The sequence below is a fragment of the Rhinichthys klamathensis genome, unplaced genomic scaffold (assembly GCF_029890125.1).
Source record: "Rhinichthys klamathensis goyatoka isolate OS25496 unplaced genomic scaffold, OSU_Roscu_1.1 h1tg000764l_1, whole genome shotgun sequence".
NCBI lineage: Eukaryota > Metazoa > Chordata > Actinopteri > Cypriniformes > Leuciscidae > Rhinichthys > Rhinichthys klamathensis.
The window spans coordinates 115,739-135,173 of record NW_026607165.1 but is presented as its reverse complement, the minus strand read 5'-3'; the positions used below and the strand labels follow the sequence as shown (position 1 = coordinate 135,173).

General features: G+C 35.7%; 2 protein-coding genes across 3 annotated transcripts; both read left to right on the top strand.

The window, feature by feature from the left end:
* The first annotated feature begins 399 nt into the window (after nt 1–399).
* Nucleotides 400–3,680, top strand: qrfpra (pyroglutamylated RFamide peptide receptor a). The gene is made up of 6 exons (XM_056242889.1): nt 400–749; nt 1,146–1,304; nt 1,430–1,491; nt 2,651–2,886; nt 3,054–3,151; nt 3,247–3,680. The coding sequence occupies exons 1-6, from the start codon at nt 410–412 to the stop codon at nt 3,612–3,614; spliced, it is 1,263 nt and encodes a 420-aa protein (XP_056098864.1). The 5' UTR covers nt 400–409; the 3' UTR covers nt 3,615–3,680.
* Nucleotides 3,681–4,799: 1,119 nt separating this feature from the next.
* rps24 (ribosomal protein S24) lies at nt 4,800–7,718 on the top strand. 2 transcript variants are annotated; one of them, XM_056242892.1, is made up of 6 exons: nt 4,800–4,898; nt 5,535–5,600; nt 5,687–5,896; nt 6,510–6,623; nt 7,150–7,178; nt 7,641–7,718. In XM_056242892.1, exons 1-5 carry the CDS (start codon nt 4,896–4,898, stop codon nt 7,153–7,155), a joined length of 399 nt encoding a protein of 132 aa, XP_056098867.1. In that variant the 5' UTR covers nt 4,800–4,895; the 3' UTR covers nt 7,156–7,178; nt 7,641–7,718. The 2 variants fall into 2 exon arrangements, with proteins under 2 accessions (XP_056098867.1, XP_056098868.1); XM_056242893.1 differs by lacking the exon at nt 7,150–7,178.
* The last annotated feature ends 11,717 nt before the right edge of the window (nt 7,719–19,435 follow it).

Below are 19,435 nucleotides of genomic sequence, written 5' to 3'. Positions count from 1 at the left end.
TTTAATCACATGATCTAATAATAATAATAATAGCCTAATATAGGCTATTCGTTCTTTTAATTGTAGGCTAAATAGCTAAATCTGCCTTCTGCAAAGGTGAAACACGTTTAAAAAAAAGAATAGAAAAAAAGGTAAAAATGTGATGTCCTTCGGATTCCACTGAGCAAATGACTGTCTCACTCTCCACACTTAGTGAGCTTACCTACAGTCTATGACGCTCATAATAAATCAACTCACTGGGTTTTGAGACAGCCGATGTGTCGCATGAAATAAACCACACAAGGGATTCGGGAGCTGCTGCTTTAGTGAAGAGACACGAAATAGAAGCAGAGCAGAACTGACTAACATCAGTAGAACTCTTTGTAGAACTTTGATTTCTTTCGGTCCATTTTAAAAACCAGCTTAATACATGGGGGATATTAAGGTTACTCCCGAAGTGTTGGAGCAACTACTACAATTATATAATCTTACTCGTCGGGAGTTTATTGAGACGTACCAGATTCAGCCGTTGGTTTACATCCCTGAGTTACCGGCCAGCGCCAAAACTACGTTTGTTATTGTTTACACGGTGATTTTCCTCCTGGCTCTCATTGGCAATAGTCTGGTTGTCTATATTGTCTTAATAAAGCGCGGGATCCAGACTGCCACAAATATTTTCATCTGCTCTCTAGCCGTCAGCGACCTTCTGATATCTTTCTTCTGCATCCCGTTCACTCTGCTACAGAACATCTCCTCTGAGTGGTTTGGGGGTGAGTGTCATTTCGAAATCATTTTTATTATAAAACATATTTTGTATGGATGTAGCTACATGCACATGTTTGCAGTAGGCTATGTTGTTTTGCACGTTTTGTTTGCTGTTGACAACATTGAGAGTCATTTCAGTGAATTGGGTTACTGTAAGCTAATTTAGCTGAATATAGGGTTCAATTCGTCTTAAATGACAAAAATGAGAAATATTTTCTAGTTTCTCGTTTAAAACGCACATGCCAAGTTCTTCCAAATAATCTTCGATTTAATGTCGTTTCATCATATAAAAAAAATACATTTTTTTTTTACAAAAGTTTTGATTGAATGTAGGCTAATTAAAGATTTATGTAAGCTAAAGACTGTTTTAGAAATTTAACTCTTTTAACATTTACATATAGGTGTGTTGGTGTGCAAAACCGTTCCCCTTGTTCAGACCACTGCTATTGTGACTGGCATTCTCACTATGACCTGCATCGCTGCAGAGAGGTACCAGGGGATTGTGCACCCTCTGAAAATCAAAAGACAGTGCACCCCACAAAGAGCATACCGAATACTTGGTAAGTAGTTCTGAGAACACCCCCTGCCCCATTTTCAAGTTTAATTTGTTTTTGCAGTATTTGAATGCATACTTTGCATTACAAATCTAATAAAGCATCTTAATAGTGTTTTCTTTCTCTGTTAGTGGTTGTCTGGATTGCAGCCATGGTGATTGGATCCCCAATGCTCTTTGTTCAACAACTAGAGGTGCTGCTCAGAATTATTATTTTTGGCTGAAAAATTCCATTCCATTACCTTTTTTAATTCAACATCCCAGCCAGCTTGTTCAAACGTTAGTTAGCGTTCAGGCACTGCATGGTTGTACTGTGATTTCTGTGGGTGTATTACCATTACAAACTTGAGGATTTCCCCAGGGTTTAGCTTGTTAAATGTTGTCAGGTGCCTTCTGGTCCAGTTAAGGAAAAAAGTATATACAATGGTGGTCAAGAGTTTGGAATAATTCATAGATTTTTAATGTTTTTAAAAGAAGTATTTAATGCTCACCAAGGCTGCATTTATTTGATTAAAAAACAGTATTATTGTGAAATATGATTGCAATTTAAAACATCCATTATCTATTTGTATACATTTTAAAGTGTAATTTATTCCTGTGATGGCAAAGGTGAATTTTAGAAATGATATACTAATTTGGTGCTCAAGAAACATTTCTTATTATTATCAATGTTGAAAATTGTTGCTGTCATCTTAATCTTTTTGTGGAAACTGTGATACACTACCATTTAACATTTCTGGGTAATAACTTTAAAAAAGAAAAGTTAATGAATAACTTTTAATTCAACAAGGACTCATTAAGTGACAGTAAATACATTTATAATGTTACAAAAATATATATTTCAAATGCCAAAAGTATTTTTTTAAATTTCTAAGAATCATCATCAAAGAATCCTGAAAAAAATATATATCACAGTTTCCACAAAATATGAATCAGTAAAAACAACATTGATAATAATAAGAACCACTATTATTAATTTGGCACCTATAATAATTGATATTAATTGAGCACTAAATCAGCATATTAAAATGTTTTCTGAAGGATCACGTGACACTAAAGACTGGAGTAATGATGCTGAAAAAACAGCTTTGCCATCAAAGGAATAAATTACACTTTAAAATATATAATAATAGTTCACAATATTATTTGATCAAATAAATTCAGCTTGGTGAGCATAAGAAACTTTAATAAGAAACATTATTTAAAAAAACATTAACAGATCTTAATTATTACAAACTTTTGACCACCACTGTATATAGACTATTCACATAATAACATTAGTCCATTTCATATGCCAAGGCTACATTTATAATGGTTTTCATAGTCTGCTTTGTTCTTTCCCTCTGTGTACAGGTGAAATATGACTTTCTGTATGATCTCCATCATGTATGCTGTCAGGAGCGCTGGAACTCGAGTGTCCACAGGAAGGAGTATGCCACCTTCATTCTAGTGTTCCTCTTCCTCCTGCCACTTGCGACCATGCTGATACTCTACACCAGAATTGGTATTGAGCTCTGGATTCGCAAACAAGTTGGGGACTCCTCAGTTCTCAATGCCATGAACCAAAGAGAGGTTAGCAAAATATCCAGGTAATCTTTTTTACCTTCTCAGCACATGCCGTATATGACTGCCTCTGATCTAAATGACTATTTCTTGTTGTATAATGTTTTCTTTTTAATATATAATCGACTAAATAACTGCTGCTCATGATTACGATCAGACACTCATTATGCAATCCTCCCTCTTAATGCAACAGAAAGAAGCGAAGGGCCATCAAGATGATGGTCACCATTGTTGTGCTGTTTACTGTCTGCTGGGCACCATTCCATACAGTTCATATGCTGTTTGAGTACAGTAAGAACATCAAAGTGTCTAGTAAAATATCTGTGCACATTACGGTCTCAAAATGTGTCTTCGTTCAAATTTCAGCTTCGCTTTCTTGTTTCCAGGTTACCTGAACAAGAAGCATGATGACATCACAATCAATATGATTGTTGCTGTCACACAGGCCATAGGTTTTTCAAATTCTTTCAACAATCCTATTATCTACGCTTTCATGAATGAGAACTTCCAGAAGAACTGCATGTCCACTCTTTCCCTTTGCATTAGGAGGTCCAGTCACCGTGTAGATGTGAAGGACAAATCGAAAGTAACTTATTGTAAGTCTGCCAGACAGGATGAAGACATCTCTGTCATGCCCAGAATAGTTGAGCAGGTGCAATCTGCAAGATCAAACATGCGAACATCTTTGTCATCTGTGGAGGAGAGAATTTCTGTTGAGAGCAATAGAATGCATGCAAGATGTGTTAGAGACTGATATCCAATCTAACGGTTATCTATTTTAATATGAAATCATTCTAATATGCTGATTTTCTGCTCAAGAATATTTTCTTTTTATTATCAATGTTGTTTTCAAGTTAATGTGCAGCTTCATATTTTTGTTGAAATTGATAACATGTTTTCAGGATTATTTTATGAATAGAAAGATCAAAAGAACAGCATTTATTTGAAAAATAAAATCTTTGGAAACAATATGTATTTATTGTTTCTTTTGATCAATTTAATGTATCCTTGCTGATTGAAAGTATTAATTTCTTTAAAAAAAAATCATTTCAAACTTTTGAAAGGTATAGCGTATAAGCATAATAGCCTACAATATAACAGAAGCATATTATAACAATGTTTCCAACACAATAACAGACTCTTAAATAAATACATTTTAAAATGTTTTGTCTTTGCTGTGTAATAAAATGTAGTGTCTGCAAGTCCACCTATAAGATTTCTGCTTATGGCAAGGGCCAGAGGCAAGCACCGTGGACAGATGGCCAGTCCATCACAGGGCTCTCTCACACACACAGGTCTGTATGTCTCCAATTCACCTGAACTGTTTGTCCTTGAACTGGGGGACACCGGAGGAAACATGCAAAAACTTCACACAGAAAGGCCTCATGGCCTAATTAATAATAGGCTAATAAATAATATAAGTATTCTCTCAGATACACCGTACTGATCTCCTTGTGTCTGTGTGGTTTGTCAGTCATTGTCAACTTGAGTAGGCCTTACTGTTATAGTGAGTGACTAAATTAAATCAATCGTTTATCTTGAGGTCCGATCATGTCATTTAATGGTGCGCGACTGACACCTAGCTGTAGAAAATCGAAACTGCATAACATCAACGAATTAGATTATACCCGTTGTTTAATAAAACGTTTAGAGAAATGTTATCATCTCGTTGTTTAATAAAACGTTTAGAGATTTTAACATCGTATTTGTCATTTAGTAATGTGACAAGTTAGTTCAGATAACTAGAACATTTTTTATTTAAAGCAGTCGTGACTTACAAATGATAGATAGGCTAACTCGAATTTATTGGTCTGGTGGTTATTATATTTCCAAAAAATAACACTTTTTTCACTTTCACATATCACTTTCAGTCTTATTAGGAAAATTATTTAAACAATTTTTGAATACAAATTTGATTTGGTATCGCTTTTCAGTCAGGCAGTACATCAATATACTATTCCACCGCTCCGGCATAATCTCGGGCACCTACAGGTCCTTCTTCCTTTTCCTCGTCCCTGAGCGAGCCGACGCCAAGATGGTGAGTCGACTGTGAACAAATGATGAAGAAAATCTGACTTAATCTTCTCCATCCAACGATATTATAATGTCACTGCGAGCGTGAAGCACACTACGGATATATAATAATAAATTGACAGTTTCATTTAAAAGATATAATGTGTACAGATGTGTTTTAGGTAGACCAAACGATGATGGTGTCTCGGTTATTACCATCGTGCTACTGTTAAACAGTGGCTAGCAGCGTTAAAATATTACATTGTTGCCTAAAACGTGTATCCGTAAACCCGAAATTAGATAGATATCAGTTGGGCTCAATACTAAGTAGTGGGTCCAGACAAGCTAATGTAGCTAAAGCGCTAACCATGGTTCCATGCTCATAAATTGCAAGTGTCTTGTACAGCACAGCGTTAGTCTGCATTTATACAAGATGCTCAAGTTTCATTTTTAATAATACTAATAGATGCTATTGGGTTTTTAACTGCGCATAACTGTTCAGAGTAATACAAGTGGCTAACGTTAACATGTAACGTTAGTATGAATTCTGCTCTTTGAGAAGTGCCTTCCTGCAAGTTTATCATCAAGCCACCTCAATATTTCAACAGAAAGTATCCAGATTGAATTTTAATCGAGTTCTAACAAATGTCTCTCTTTGCAGAACGACACAGTCACTGTCAGGACCAGAAAGTTTATGACAAACCGGCTGCTTCAGAGAAAGCAAATGGTAAATTTTGTACGCTGGCTTATTGTGATTTAGTGTGGATTTTTAGAATGCGTTTGCTCATTCACTCTTTACTATTATTGTTTCAGGTTGTCGATGTCCTGCATCCAGGTAAAGCCACAGTCCCCAAAACCGAGATCAGGGAGAAGCTTGCAAAAATGTACAAAACCACCCCAGACGTGGTCTTCGTCTTCGGCTTCAAAACTCAGTTTGGTGGTGGCAAGACAACCGGTTTTGGCATGATCTACGACTCTTTGGACTATGCCAAGAAAAATGAACCCAAATACAGGCTGCAAAGGGTACGCCACTGACTGTTTTTTGTAGGGCTGCACGATTAATCAAAATAAAATCTTAGTCTGATTATTAAGCCGTAAAGGCTGCAATTTAATTAAATATATGCGCTACCTCTACTTTGAGTTTGGATCTCATATAATGTGCATTTGGGAATACAACATCTTCCCAAATTTGTAATGAGAAGCACTTGTAACCTAGCTGATTTCAACAGGACTTTTTGTGTGTTTTTGCACAAAGACTGCGATAAATATTGTAATTTTGACTCTTATAACTGTGAATTTTTTTTTCTTAAACACTTATTTTAGAGAATATAAGAGTAACATTTCATGTTTTAATTTAATAGTAATTTTGTAGTTATGTAATCACAATGTTTGGCCAAAAATTGTTCAGCCCTTTCAAACAAGCACAGCAAACCTTTTAAAAATTGCATTTTAAATTGCACTCAATTTTCTATCAGAAAAAAATCACTAAGATTTTTTTCCTCAAATCCTGCAACCCTTGATGCTTGCTACAAGTGGATGGAGTTTTTTACAGCACTGGTAGTTAATCTACTATGCTGCTTTATTTAGAGTTGGCTTGAAAATCAAACATTTAAGGCATGTTTTGTCTCCTACTCAGCATGGCCTTTATGAGAAGAAAAAGACATCCAGAAAACAGCGCAAGGAACGCAAGAACAGAATGAAGAAAGTTAGAGGAATCAAGAAAGCCTCTGTTGGTGCTTCTGGCAAGAAGGTAAGGTTCAGTTTTGTTTTATCAGTTCTGTCTGAGCACTTTTGTTTATTCTGCCTGTCAGATGTTTTTTTGTCGTCACTGTCTCAGTTATAATATGTAACTTGTCATCTTTCCTTCATTATCAAATCTACATCTGGACTGTAGAAGGTAAATACTTTCACAAGTAGACTAACTGCTGTGGAAGGAGAGTCTGGAGTGATCTGAAAAGTTGACTCCAAACATTTAGCTGCTATGTTGATGGCTAATGCTATTGACCATTATGTGGTTGAAAATAATAGGCCATGAGTAGTGAAAGTAGTGTAGTCATTAATAGTGAAGTGCTGGGATATTTAGTAATCTGTAGAACAAGCTAGATTGTAATTGCTCTCTGAAAACTATTTGCATATTCATGCGACCATCTGTTTTCTGGGGAGTAGCATGAAAGTCTGCATTTCAGAGAGCATTTCTAGACATTGATAGTGTTAGTTGAATGTTCTCACTCTTTTCCGATCTTTTGCTCTCTTTTGCCTCCCTCGGATGTTTACAGAAGTGAAAGGCTTGAGGTTTCAGGAGAAGGTAGAGTGGCAATCGGCATGGTGTGCTGATGTGATCCACTTTTACCAGTTACTTGAAGTGCTCTGCATGTTCAATCCTAATGCCTCACCCCACTTGCAGATATTTCAAAGATCCTGTGTTTCTAACACGGATGCAAATATCTATTTGAATTTATGTACTTGAAATTGTTCCAGTCAGCCTATTTGGCTATAAGTCGCTACTAATTTGTAGCATGCTGTGTGTGGTTAGCTTTCACTCATTTGAGGTTAACTAGCCACTTGACTGCATGTCTGCAAGTGTGACCGTATCCCCTGGAGTATTCAGAAACAACCTGTCCCTGTTATACTCGCCCTAGAAGTGAGCGTTTGTCATTGATAGATGTGATATTTTGGGATTTTTTTTATAGGTATTTTGTGTGTAGTAGTTTAAGACTGGAATGTTTTATATAAATCTCACTGTAATGCCTTTTCTTTCCTCTTACAGTAAGACCTTCAGGGGAGACCATCGGCCTGAAAATGTTCTTGTACATTGTCAACAAATAAATTCTTTAAAAAAAGTGAATCCTGATGTCTTTGAGTGCTAAATAAGAAATGCAGGATTTCGATGTTTTGGCTTAAAGCCCCCCTGTGTTGAAAATCAAGTTTTTAATGTTTTTTTTGTCTGTGGTGTTTTTAATATGCTTTTAGACAAACCATGTGCAAATTCATAAGTCAACACCTGAGTGTTTTCTCCTTAAAACAGCAGTGAAAAAAGTCTAAAAAAAAAAGTGGTTTGAAATCGCTGGCGTTTCTTGTCACAAACTACCTTGTAACCAATCACGTCAAAGTGCCGGTGGGCTTTAGCATATCATTAACTGCTGCGAATCAGGGGAGTCTCGAGAAGCCAGGTTATCCCGGAATATTTTTCTGTCGCGTACATTTAGCAATATAGTGGGTGTATTATGTATGTTGTGATGAACTACCTTTCTCCACTAACACTGGTTGATGTTCAAAGTGTTTCAATGCAGATTTTTACAAGGCAGCTGTCTGACTCTGAGATGGTGAAAGGTAACATGGTTTGTGTAACATTAGAAACGCATTATTAGCTGTTTGATAAAGTAGTCAAGCAAAAGCATAATCATATTAGTTATCTGTCTGATGTAAGGAGCGATACCATTGTGCAGCGTTTACTACAGTAACTTGAGTAAAGTTGATCGAGTGGATCACTGAACTGGTGAAGGTCGGGTTAATTTGCATATTAATGGAACTGCGACTAAATGAAGCATGGGTGAAGTTTAAATGTCATTTTGTTGATGAAAGATGAGTTTTAAGGGATACAATTATTGACTACAGGGGGACTTCGAATGTTAAATAGCACAGGACTCCAATGATTAATACATACGTTAAATATTTAAGCCTGGAGTGATTTTGTTACACTTAACAGCAGTCAGCAATATGCAAAGTAAACCTTGCACAACATTTGTTGCTCACCTGAGCTCTCCTATTTATTGTTGTCCTGTCCTATTTATTTTGGACTATTAGTTATTTGTAGATATTTTGGTTCTGAGACTTTTAGCTCTCGTTGAAGTTCAAGTGAGCTTTATTGTCATTCCGCTGTATGTGGAGATATACAAAGGAGTTAAATGTCTTTAAACTCACAAGACCACGGTGTTACATATGTAAATGTTTCAATAAACATAAAACAGAAACTACACAACCTTATAAAAACCTTCAAATAGCTAACCTGTTGATATAGGTAATCTGACTATACACATACTTAACATAACTTTAGACAAACTTAGATTTACACATGAAACTGCAGTGGTACAGAAGATAGTGAGAGTGCTTAAACTCGCGCTAGACCCAAGTTATGGACAGCTTTACAATGGTTCACATTCTCTGCTCCCTTTCTGTATACAGTTAATATAACTTAAAACATCATGATGATAATATTAGCCTATGTGAAGTCTTTAATTTCAAAGTTCTTAGATTGTTTTGTCTGTGTAGCCAGAATATGAATTGCAGTTTCCCTAAATACAAAAACCTTTTTATGTAGCCTATTCTATTAATAGACATTAATAATTGTTATTACAATATCAAGAGCATTAATTGACAATAATGATCATGTAATTAGCACCTTCAGATGCAGCTTCATTTTCCATTTTTGCAGTGTAAAGATGGCTTTTGATAATGATAACATTTTATTGGTAACAGTCTATATAGTATTCTGGTTAATTTTTAAGTAATTGGTTAAATTTAATTATTTGACTTAAAAGACGAGACAGGTAATCATTAAAATTGGACTTTTGAAAAAATGCCCCTGGGAATCAATTGGAAGGGGCCGCTTAATGGAAAAGTTAATTTCTGACCCTGGCATGGGGTAACATCTGGCAGTTGCAGTTTGTACTTGCAGGTGTAAATTGCAGAAATTTGACTATTTTTGGAGAATTCAAATAGGGTTGTTGTTGATGATTGATGGTTAGATATCCAATCAGATTAATGGTAAATAGGAGGGAAAGCTGTTTTAAAATCTTCTTAGTTACTAAATTTTGTATTCCAAAAGTTTGTCTCTGGCACAGCCACCTTGTAAAGTTACTGTCAGTGTTACTGGACACTTTGTCTACGTGTTGTAAATAAATGATTGCCTCCCATTGATGTATGTTAATCCGTTGCTACACAGTGGAGTTCCGAGGGTCAGACAGTATTTTATCTAACCGTCTTATTTTGTATTAAACCTAGCTTGTCATCATATATATTAGTATATATGCTGTAATTTGAAATCTGAACATGGATTTTTATTCTTATTTTACATTCATGGAACGTTATAGGTCATGAATATTTGCCTCAAAAGTCATGGAAATTTATTGGTAGAAATGTGTACTATGAACTCTGGTTAGAATTTAACATTAGGGGAACGTTAGAATATATATATATGTTTGCACTGTTATGATGATAGCATGCATTCCTTAGAGTGCAGAAATCGAGTAGCAATGACGAGATCAGTGCACTCATGCACTCAACAGATGCTGTCATCTACAATGCTCATTGCTGCAACCTTTCATGCGACAGGATCTTTGCGACTGTGATCAACACTTTTCATGATTAGTTAACCTCGACAGCTGTAATAGTAAAAACGTAGAAAAAGATTTAGAGAGAGTTCCTTATCTAATACTTATGTAATATGAACAGATGTTAGCCAGTCATAGCAGTGGGTGTTTACATTAAAGTCTTACAGCAGACACGCCCCTTCCAACGGCCAAAATTAGGTTAGGAAATGGCATCAAGTGTTCACTGCTGCGCACTAAATATGATGCAATAGTATAATATATCATTAAAGGTGGGGTAGGCAATTTGTTTTATAAACACTTCTTGCTATACTGCTCGAAACTCTCTTCACACCCTGATGACAATATTAGAAGTGGTCTAAATAAAATAAAAAAATACTTACTGTATATCTTATGGGGAAGTCTCAGTCTCTCATTTTTGTCCAATCATTGCATTTGGGTGCTTGTCAACATATGTATTTTCATAGTTGTAGAGTTGTAGACACAGACAGCCACTGAGCACCAAAAACAAACAGCAGCCGCCTTTTACAGTTCCTCCTGAACCAAAACAACGATCTTATGCTGCGTTCGCGCCGTCATAACTGTAAATACGAGCTGGCAACCTGTGACGTTCTACCCGGAGCTGTTCACTCAGACTCAGATTTATGCGTTACTATCAACACTGAAATTAATCTGCAGCAGTCAGGTGGTACTAGTAAGAGCTCTGTAAGTCGTTTACGTTTATTATTATTGCAATGTTATGTGGTTTGAAGCATGAGGTAATTTAAAGTCATCTCGCATGCTGCTTTGCAGAATCTGCTCTGTCTGTGCGTTCATGTTTTTGGAGGAGGCGTGGCTTTAGAGACGCTCTGAAGGGAGGGTGGGAGGCTAGCTTGTTATGGGCTCTATGCACGGCGGTATTTCCGGTGAAGGTCTAAGGATGGTGGATTACTTCCGCCGATCGTAGAGTCCAATGCTATACCAAGAATTCATATTGGTTTTTATACTCTATTGCTATACTAAAGAAACGTTAGTCACAAAAACAGACAAAACAGACACCCCTCATTTTGTTTATGCTTCTTTGTTTATTATATTAAATAAACATAACTATATATAAAATTACATCTAAACGTATTAAAGTTTCGTTTCAAAGACGAGAGGACAGTAAATTTTGAAGACTCTGCCATAATCCCGTTTTCCTCCGCTTTAAATCTCCCCAACCGGAAACGCAAGAGCATCCTTGCATCAAACGCGGAAGTTATGCATGTATATAGCCCATTGCTAGCCTCTCTGAAATTACTTACCCTACCTTTAAATGTTTGGATACTACAAACTGAGCAAGAAAACGCTAAACCAATTTTACCAAAGTCAACCTGAACTAACAAAGATTCCAGTGCAGAGCAATTGTCAGCTCATATCGATTTACAATTTGCATTGCAGCCTGTTGTGGGTCTACGAAAGAACTCAAACCATTGGGCTGTGGACCCTCGATCCGGCATAATTATGATATACATGAATGGGGTTGTGTACTTCTATACAATGTAGTAAATTAAAAAAGAATCTGTGTAGACAGCTGAAGTCTTCTTAAATATGTGTCAATGCAATTAATTAGCAGCACTGACCTGTTCAAGGTCTCCTGATGTGGGGTGGGGTGTTAACAGTCTCTGACAGTCTTGTGCAAATGATGTCTGCAGGGTTCCCTTGTAACCACAGTAACCCCAGGCCCCTGTCTGCAGAGAGCTGTGTTGGCCTAGTGATTTGTGATTCATAAAAACAGTGAACCGGAGGGGGAAATCTGAAGATTGTGTGCCTCTTTGTGTTCCTTCCTCGGGGCATTGCATTTCTCAGAGGAATATTTTATTGACAACACGCACAGGTGTATTGCAAAGCACATACTAAGCATGCACTGTGATTCTGATACAATACTTAGGAATATCACTGCATTATGTAATAGCATAGCCTATTTCTTTACACTAATTGGTCTCATATGTAGGTGTAGATCAAGCAATAAACGATCTGCTGTTGTTTTCAAGGTTTCTTTGGCATGTAGACTAAACTGAACTCTCTCCAAACAGTTGATCAGGGGCTGGAATGCCAAAATTGATTTATTCAATATGGATAGCTATTATGCAACGGTCGTGCAAGACCTGTTCGACATCTTTTTTGAAGAGTATTTCATTAGCATGCCTGTAAAAAGCTATTAAATGTGCACATAATCACAGCTTGTGGATAACAATAGTGTTTCCCCAAGGATCTCATAAGTTTGCATTGCACTATAGCCTACCATTTATTTGCCTGGCAGATGTCCTTACCTTGGGCAATATGATTATAATTTTATTGTGACGCTGCTTTGGCGGCGCTCTTTCCGCGCAATATGATTCTGTACGACGCAGATAATCTGTTACACCAGAAGCTGATTGATTTGATTTCAAACCTCGTCGTCAGTCGAGATGTAACGTCAATCACTGGACACTAATAGCCCTCAAATTAATATTCTGTTATCATTTAGCTACTCGCCCTCATGTCGTTGAAAACCTGTAGGCTATGTTTTTTCTTCTAATCAAATCAAAAGTCAGTGGTCTCCGATATTGTTTTGGATATAAATATTCTCTTCAAAATATCTGTTTTATTCTGTATTCCGCCGAATAAAAATAGCTAGCCTAGTAAGCATTTGCAACGACATGAAGGTGACTAAACGATGACTGAATGGTCATGTTTTGTGTTCCAGAACTGCCCACTTCGGGGCGCTGTTTGCCTGGTTTTGCGCATTGACTCGGTGTAATAATCAGTCACAAACACCACACACAAAAACACATTCCCTGCGGTGAGGCTGATTCAATATTCCACCAGCTGATTTATGCAGAACAATTCTCCACAGGAATGGCTGGAGCCAGGGAGAGGAGGGGGTAAAAACATCTCAAAAAAGACTGGTAAAAAATAATTATCTCTGGTGTCACTGTAGCAACAATCTTTGAGGCTGATGTCAATGAAATATTGAACAGCACAATCACTTTGAATGTGATCTGAGGAGGGCTGGCGGTGGGTCAGGCAGAGCCACAGGAGCGCGCGCTCAGAATGTTCCGGAAACGTGGGCTGAATGCAGAGCGGGGAGAGCACCACTGTCTGCAGTCATTTAATATGTCAAAACACTCCTGCTTAAACACGTCTGCGAACCTGGCGTCTGCCAGTTTGAGTTTTCTAAATGAATGTCACGTATGAGAAAGATATATCAATATCACAGTGAATTATATCTCATTTTGCTGCTCTATCGCATGTTCTTCCATACGTGTTTCCTTTTGCTCTGTGTTCTACAGAGCAAACGTTTGTCGTGGTCTCTTTGCCAAGTGCGTAGCTGTTCGAAAACTACTGTTTCAAATGAATGCTGTTCATTGAAATCTTCTATTAATTATCACAGTTTCCGACTTTCAACTTTTTTAGCTCTGTTATTAAGAAATGTTAGCCTACTTGAGCACCAAATCCGAATATTAGAATGATTTCTGAAAGATCGTGTAGGAAACACAGAGGACTGGTTGCTGAAAATTCAGCTAGGCCTATGCCATGACAGGACTCATGAGAAAAAAACAAATAAAAAATAAGGATAATAATTTAAAAAAGGCTATATATTATTCTTTTTTTCTGTATTTGTTCAAATAAATGCAGCCTTGGTGAGCATTATAGAGACTTATTTTCAAAAACGTTAAAACACCCAAACTTTTGAATGTAGATAGGCTATATGCATCTCAATTTAATGGTCCCAGTTTACCTGGGTTCATCTTAAACTTTTTGTTTTTTTTAAATTTGGTCTTAAAAGGTTCAAAGGGTGAAACGTTTTTGAGTTCACCTATGACTGTGCCCTTGAGAATGAAGTCCATAATGACCAGAGGTGGGTAGAGTATCCAAAAACTGTACTCAAGTAAAAGTACAAGTACTTATAGAAATATTTACTCAAAGTAAAAGTAAAAGTAATAATCTTAAAAGTTACTTGAGTAAGAGTAAAAAAGTATCCAATGAAAAAACTACTCAAGTAGTTAGTTACTACCCAGCAAACACAAAAACGTTGCAAAAACGTTTTTTTCACGTCGTGAAAAAGTTGTCACAACGTTTTTATACGACAGATGTCGGGTTTTTTAGACGTTATAAATACGTATTTTCACAACGTGGTTGAAACATTTTTTTAACGTTATAAATACGTATTTTCACAACGTGGTTGAAACATTTTCTTAACGTTATAAATACGTATTTTCACAACGTGGTTGAAACATTTTCTTAACGTTATAAATACGTATTTTCACAACGTGGTTGAAACATTTTTTTAACGTTGCTTCGACGATATGCGTCACCCCTGTGACGATTTAAAAACGTCAATATCACGTCTTATGTGGTACTTTTTTCCTATTGGTTTTTACAACGTTCACCCGAAACTCGAGAAATTCACGGAAAGAACATGTTAATCAAAACCTGAGATGTTTCCATCCTTGGATGTAGTCTACAAGCGTTTGTAGCAGCAGACTATGTTCTGCAACTGCTACTACGTCCGTCTTCCAAGATTCCAGTGTGAAGAGTAATCGATCCAGTGGGCTATAAACTCATCTTTAACACAATTCTTTCTGGGACCCGTTAAAAACTTAGAGAAATCACTGGACACAAAACATAAAAGGTAAGCAAATTCTTTAGAATTTATTGATTAATAACAGAATATGATTGATATATTACTAATTTTAGAATAAATAATGCTACAGTATATAGTGTATATATATATATATATATATATATATATTAGGGGTGGAACGGTACACAGTCACGGTTCGGTTCATAACTCGGTTCAGACATCACGGTTCGGTACGATTTCGGTACAGTGGAGGGAAAAGCAAAACAAAAATGCAGAAGGCATTGTATTATTAAAATAAGTTTTATTAATAAAGTCATAGAACCAGTTTATTTGTAGTGCACTGACAATAGTTTAATATAATTAGTTTATTAATTAAATTAATAAAAAGACAAAAAGACCTTGCAATATGTTTGGTAATTGTACCTAAATTAATTTAAAATTAATTTGCTATATTTCAGATCACTATATTTGTTTTCCTTAATTTTAATTAACATTATTAATTAACAATGTAACATTATTCTAATCTGAATTATAAATAATTGATTTCTGTAAAATAATAAAAACACATTCGATTTTCTTTTTTAATCAATGTAGAATGTGTAAGATTAGTGCTCTGAGGACAAGAAATGAAAACCAATGCAATATGACGAATGTCCAAAAGATGGGACCCACAGACTGTTTTGAAATGGAGTTGGATAAATATGTTTTGCTTTTAAAACAGTGTGTGTGATTTTGGTTGGGTGACAGTTGTAGGTTTCAGTTTGACAAGAGTTTACAGTGTGACAAAAGCACAATGTTGTGTTTTATTGCGAGTGTACACAAATATAAGTAAACAGTTCACACACAGTTCGATCGCGCCCGCGCATCTCTCTCTCTCGCGCGCGCACACACTCCAGCATTGCAATCTTGACATCGCAGCCTGTTCATTGCGGTCACACCAAACGCGAATAGAGCGTCAAATTCGCGTCTATCGCGTCTAGTTCGACGCTAGTCCAAAGCGAATAGGACGCGCGTTCAGAGCTAAGCCGATGGTACAGATTGTGTCCCTAAAGAAGCCGCGTATCTAACAGTAGTTCTGCATTACATTAATTAATGTAATGCAGTTTTATTTATTTTTATACCATGTATTCTCCGTGTAAATTCGTGCACCGAACCGTGACGCCCGTACCGTTTCGGTTCGGTTCAATACGAATACATGTACCGTTCCACCCCTAATATATATATATATAAATTATTATTATTATTATAAGAAACAAAACAACAATTTTGATAAATCATTTGATAAAACACATGGACATTTTTAAAGAATTATATACAAATTATATACAAATTAGTAATATTTAATCATATGGTTGATCAATAGTGCTTTAGAGATGATGATCAGCTCCACTCTGCTACGGTGCAGGGCATCAGCATGGAAGGATCTAGGAACACAACAAACCATTTGTCACAGAGCCAACAATATTATTATACAATGCCAGGTTAATTAAAAGGAAAGAAGCTACAGCAGAGGTGAAATGCAGAAAAGAGAAAGAATGAAAAGAATATACAGAAAATAATTTCTTAATTAGGATAACAGAATTTGTTTTTGGGTTTACTTATTCATTTAATATTGATCATACAGTGTAACTTACGTTTGAATATCAAAACCTTCTTAAAATAAATTAAACAAATAAAAAATGTAAATTTGAGAAATAAAAAAAATAAGAAAATAACAGATGCATGGTGATATAGGTGAAACATTGTGATAAAATGGATATGAGGTTATTTATTGAGCTTCCTCGGTTCACCTGTGTTTCCTAGCGCTACTTCTCTGACAGCAGCTTTCTTCAGAAATTTCTTTCAGCAGCTTTCTTTCTCTCTGTTATGGGTTATTTTGTTACTACTGAAATCACAGAAAAATGTTTTTTTATCAATATTTGTTTACCATTGAGCTAGTTTCAGCCAATTTTCTCGCTCCGTGTAACGTTAAGAACATCACACCGATTAACTGTTAACGTTACATACGTTTATGTTTACGTTTTTGTTAAATAACATTACACATATGAGATGATTAAAAGCCCAAACTTTCATATATAAAAGCTCAACCGAGTTAACGTTAACGTTAGCTTAACGTAGCTACCTCTTCTGAAAACGGTTGAGATGCTAACGGACTTTTCCCGAAGACACTAAACCGTGTCTATAAAGTAAATATTCAACAGAAGCGTGTCAATTACAAGTAAGAGAAATGTCAAAAACAGTTGTGTGTATTATTCGTGTGTTTTTAGAGACTAATCTCACCTGAAAGCAGTGAAAACAACAGCGAGAGAGGGAGTTTTGCTGTCTGCCAGTAGCAGTGGTCCCCCGCCGTTTCCATGGCAACTCTGCGCCGCGGCCGCTCCAGTGTTTGAGAGCGACTCGAAAGTTCACGCGCACGACCATTGATTACCACCACGTTAAAATCGTGCAGCACTTTAATACAAATCTAATTAATATTACATTATGAATGTAGAACTGATTTTGGAGATCTATGACTAGTTCATAGGTGCAATGGCCTATGCCCACACATAATATACTGCGGTCACAAGAATAATAAAAATAAAATAAAAACTTTTGACCGCATTAGTTATTCATTAGTTATTTTTTCTAAAGTATAGGCCTACTTCTGGTAAGTGTAAATTGCTTTTACTCCGGGCTAAAATTAAAAAGATGTCTGTGAAAAATAGTTTAATTTAATTTAATGCATTTATGGTGAGATTACATTTTCATGTTCATTTTAACCACGAACCATGCGCTGTCACTTTAATTCATCGCGTGCAGCCATTCATCCCTTTAAAACGAACGATAAATAGTGCTGATCGATCATGTATGAGATGGAGAATTTTAAATTGTGCAGCCTACAGGCTACAGCTCTACTAGCCCTATGCCCAAAAAGACCAGCCATTTGTGCCCATTTCTCATATTTTTATCACATCCTTTATCAAAATGGTTATATTAATTTTTATAAGTTAATAAAGAGCCTATAAATTACATGAAAAATAGCACTATTATCCAAAGAGAGTTTTTAAGGGATCATGTGTTGTCTTGTAGACACAATCCAATGCAATGCAATAGATTTTTTCTATTAATAGATAAAATATAAATAATAACATTTTTACATTGTTCATTTTCATTACCTCAAACTTACATAACTTTTTTCTGTTTCACTTTCATAATTTATTTCACTTCTACAATAATCTGGCAAATGTCTTCTTTAAAACAAGACCAACCATAGGTCTATATTCCAAAGCATTCTTGACTTACAACCATTTAAGTTTGGATAGTGATTTTCATGTCTATGCGAAAATAATAGAATTTTTATTTTATTTAAAATAAAATAAAATAAAACAACCAAACAAACAAAAAACTTGACAAAAATAGTCTTTTGAGAATCACTTATTATAAATTAAAATCCACAACCTGAAAAAAATAGGCAAATATGTGCAAAAACAACTAGAATTCACAAGCCTTTCTACAGAGGCTGTAAATCCATCTAGTGGTTAAAATATGATATTGCATGATAATTATGCTCACTACATCCACCAGATGGCTCCAATGTGATTTAAAAGAATGTTTTCTATAGGCCAAGGATCCACTTTAACCTGAAATACAGCATTAATTAAAAAATAATAAAAATAATATATATATATATAATTTCTATTATATTCAATGGGAAAAAATTGATCATAATTATTGCCTAAATATTAATTATTTTCATAAAATTCTCTCAAAACACCAAAAAAAAGAGAGAAAAAATATTTTGAACAAAAATGAATTTAATTGATTTTACTGAAAAAAAATAAACATTGATTTCAGGGGTCCGGTCACTTTTGACCGCGAAGGTCCTGAGTGTGACTGGAAAACGAAGAACCCCACACGAATGACGACGCAGGGACGCGCAGAAGAAACGTGGAGTTCACGGTCAGATCGGACATCTTTTCAACGGTCATTAAACCTCCAAATGTTTGCTGGGAGAGTATCACCTCTAAGTCCTTTTGATACTTGATAATCATCCATGCCTACAGCGGTCTCGTCTACTCGGTCAATGAAGAATCGCTTTGATTTTAAAATGTTATTATATTTTATACACAAACAGAACGTACCATTGGAGATTTGGCATGGTTGGCCTACTGACGTGACGTTTCTTTTAAAACCTATTTCAACGTGCAGACTACGTTATTTTAACACCTAAATAAAACGTCTCGCCAAAGTTGCATTTTGGTCGGGTTTTGTTTTCGTAGTAGACAGACGTGATATTTACGTTTTTTGACTACCCAAAGAAAACATACCTGGTTGGTATTTTCACAACGTTTCTAAAACGTTTTATTTTGGTACATTATTATAATATTTTTTAGGTGTGGTTTCTTAAACGTTTTTAAAACGTTGCACTGCAACATTACCTAATTGCAACCAAAAAACAACGTTGTGAAATGTTGTAAAAACGTTACGTGTTTGCTGGGTATTTTCACAACGTTTCTAAAACGTTTTATTTTGGTTACATTATTTTTTTATATTTAGGTGTGGTTTATTAAACGTTTTTAAAACGTTGCACTGCAACATTACCTAATAGCAACCAAAAAACAACGTTGTGAAACGTTGTAAAAACGTTACGTGTTTGCTGGGTAGTTA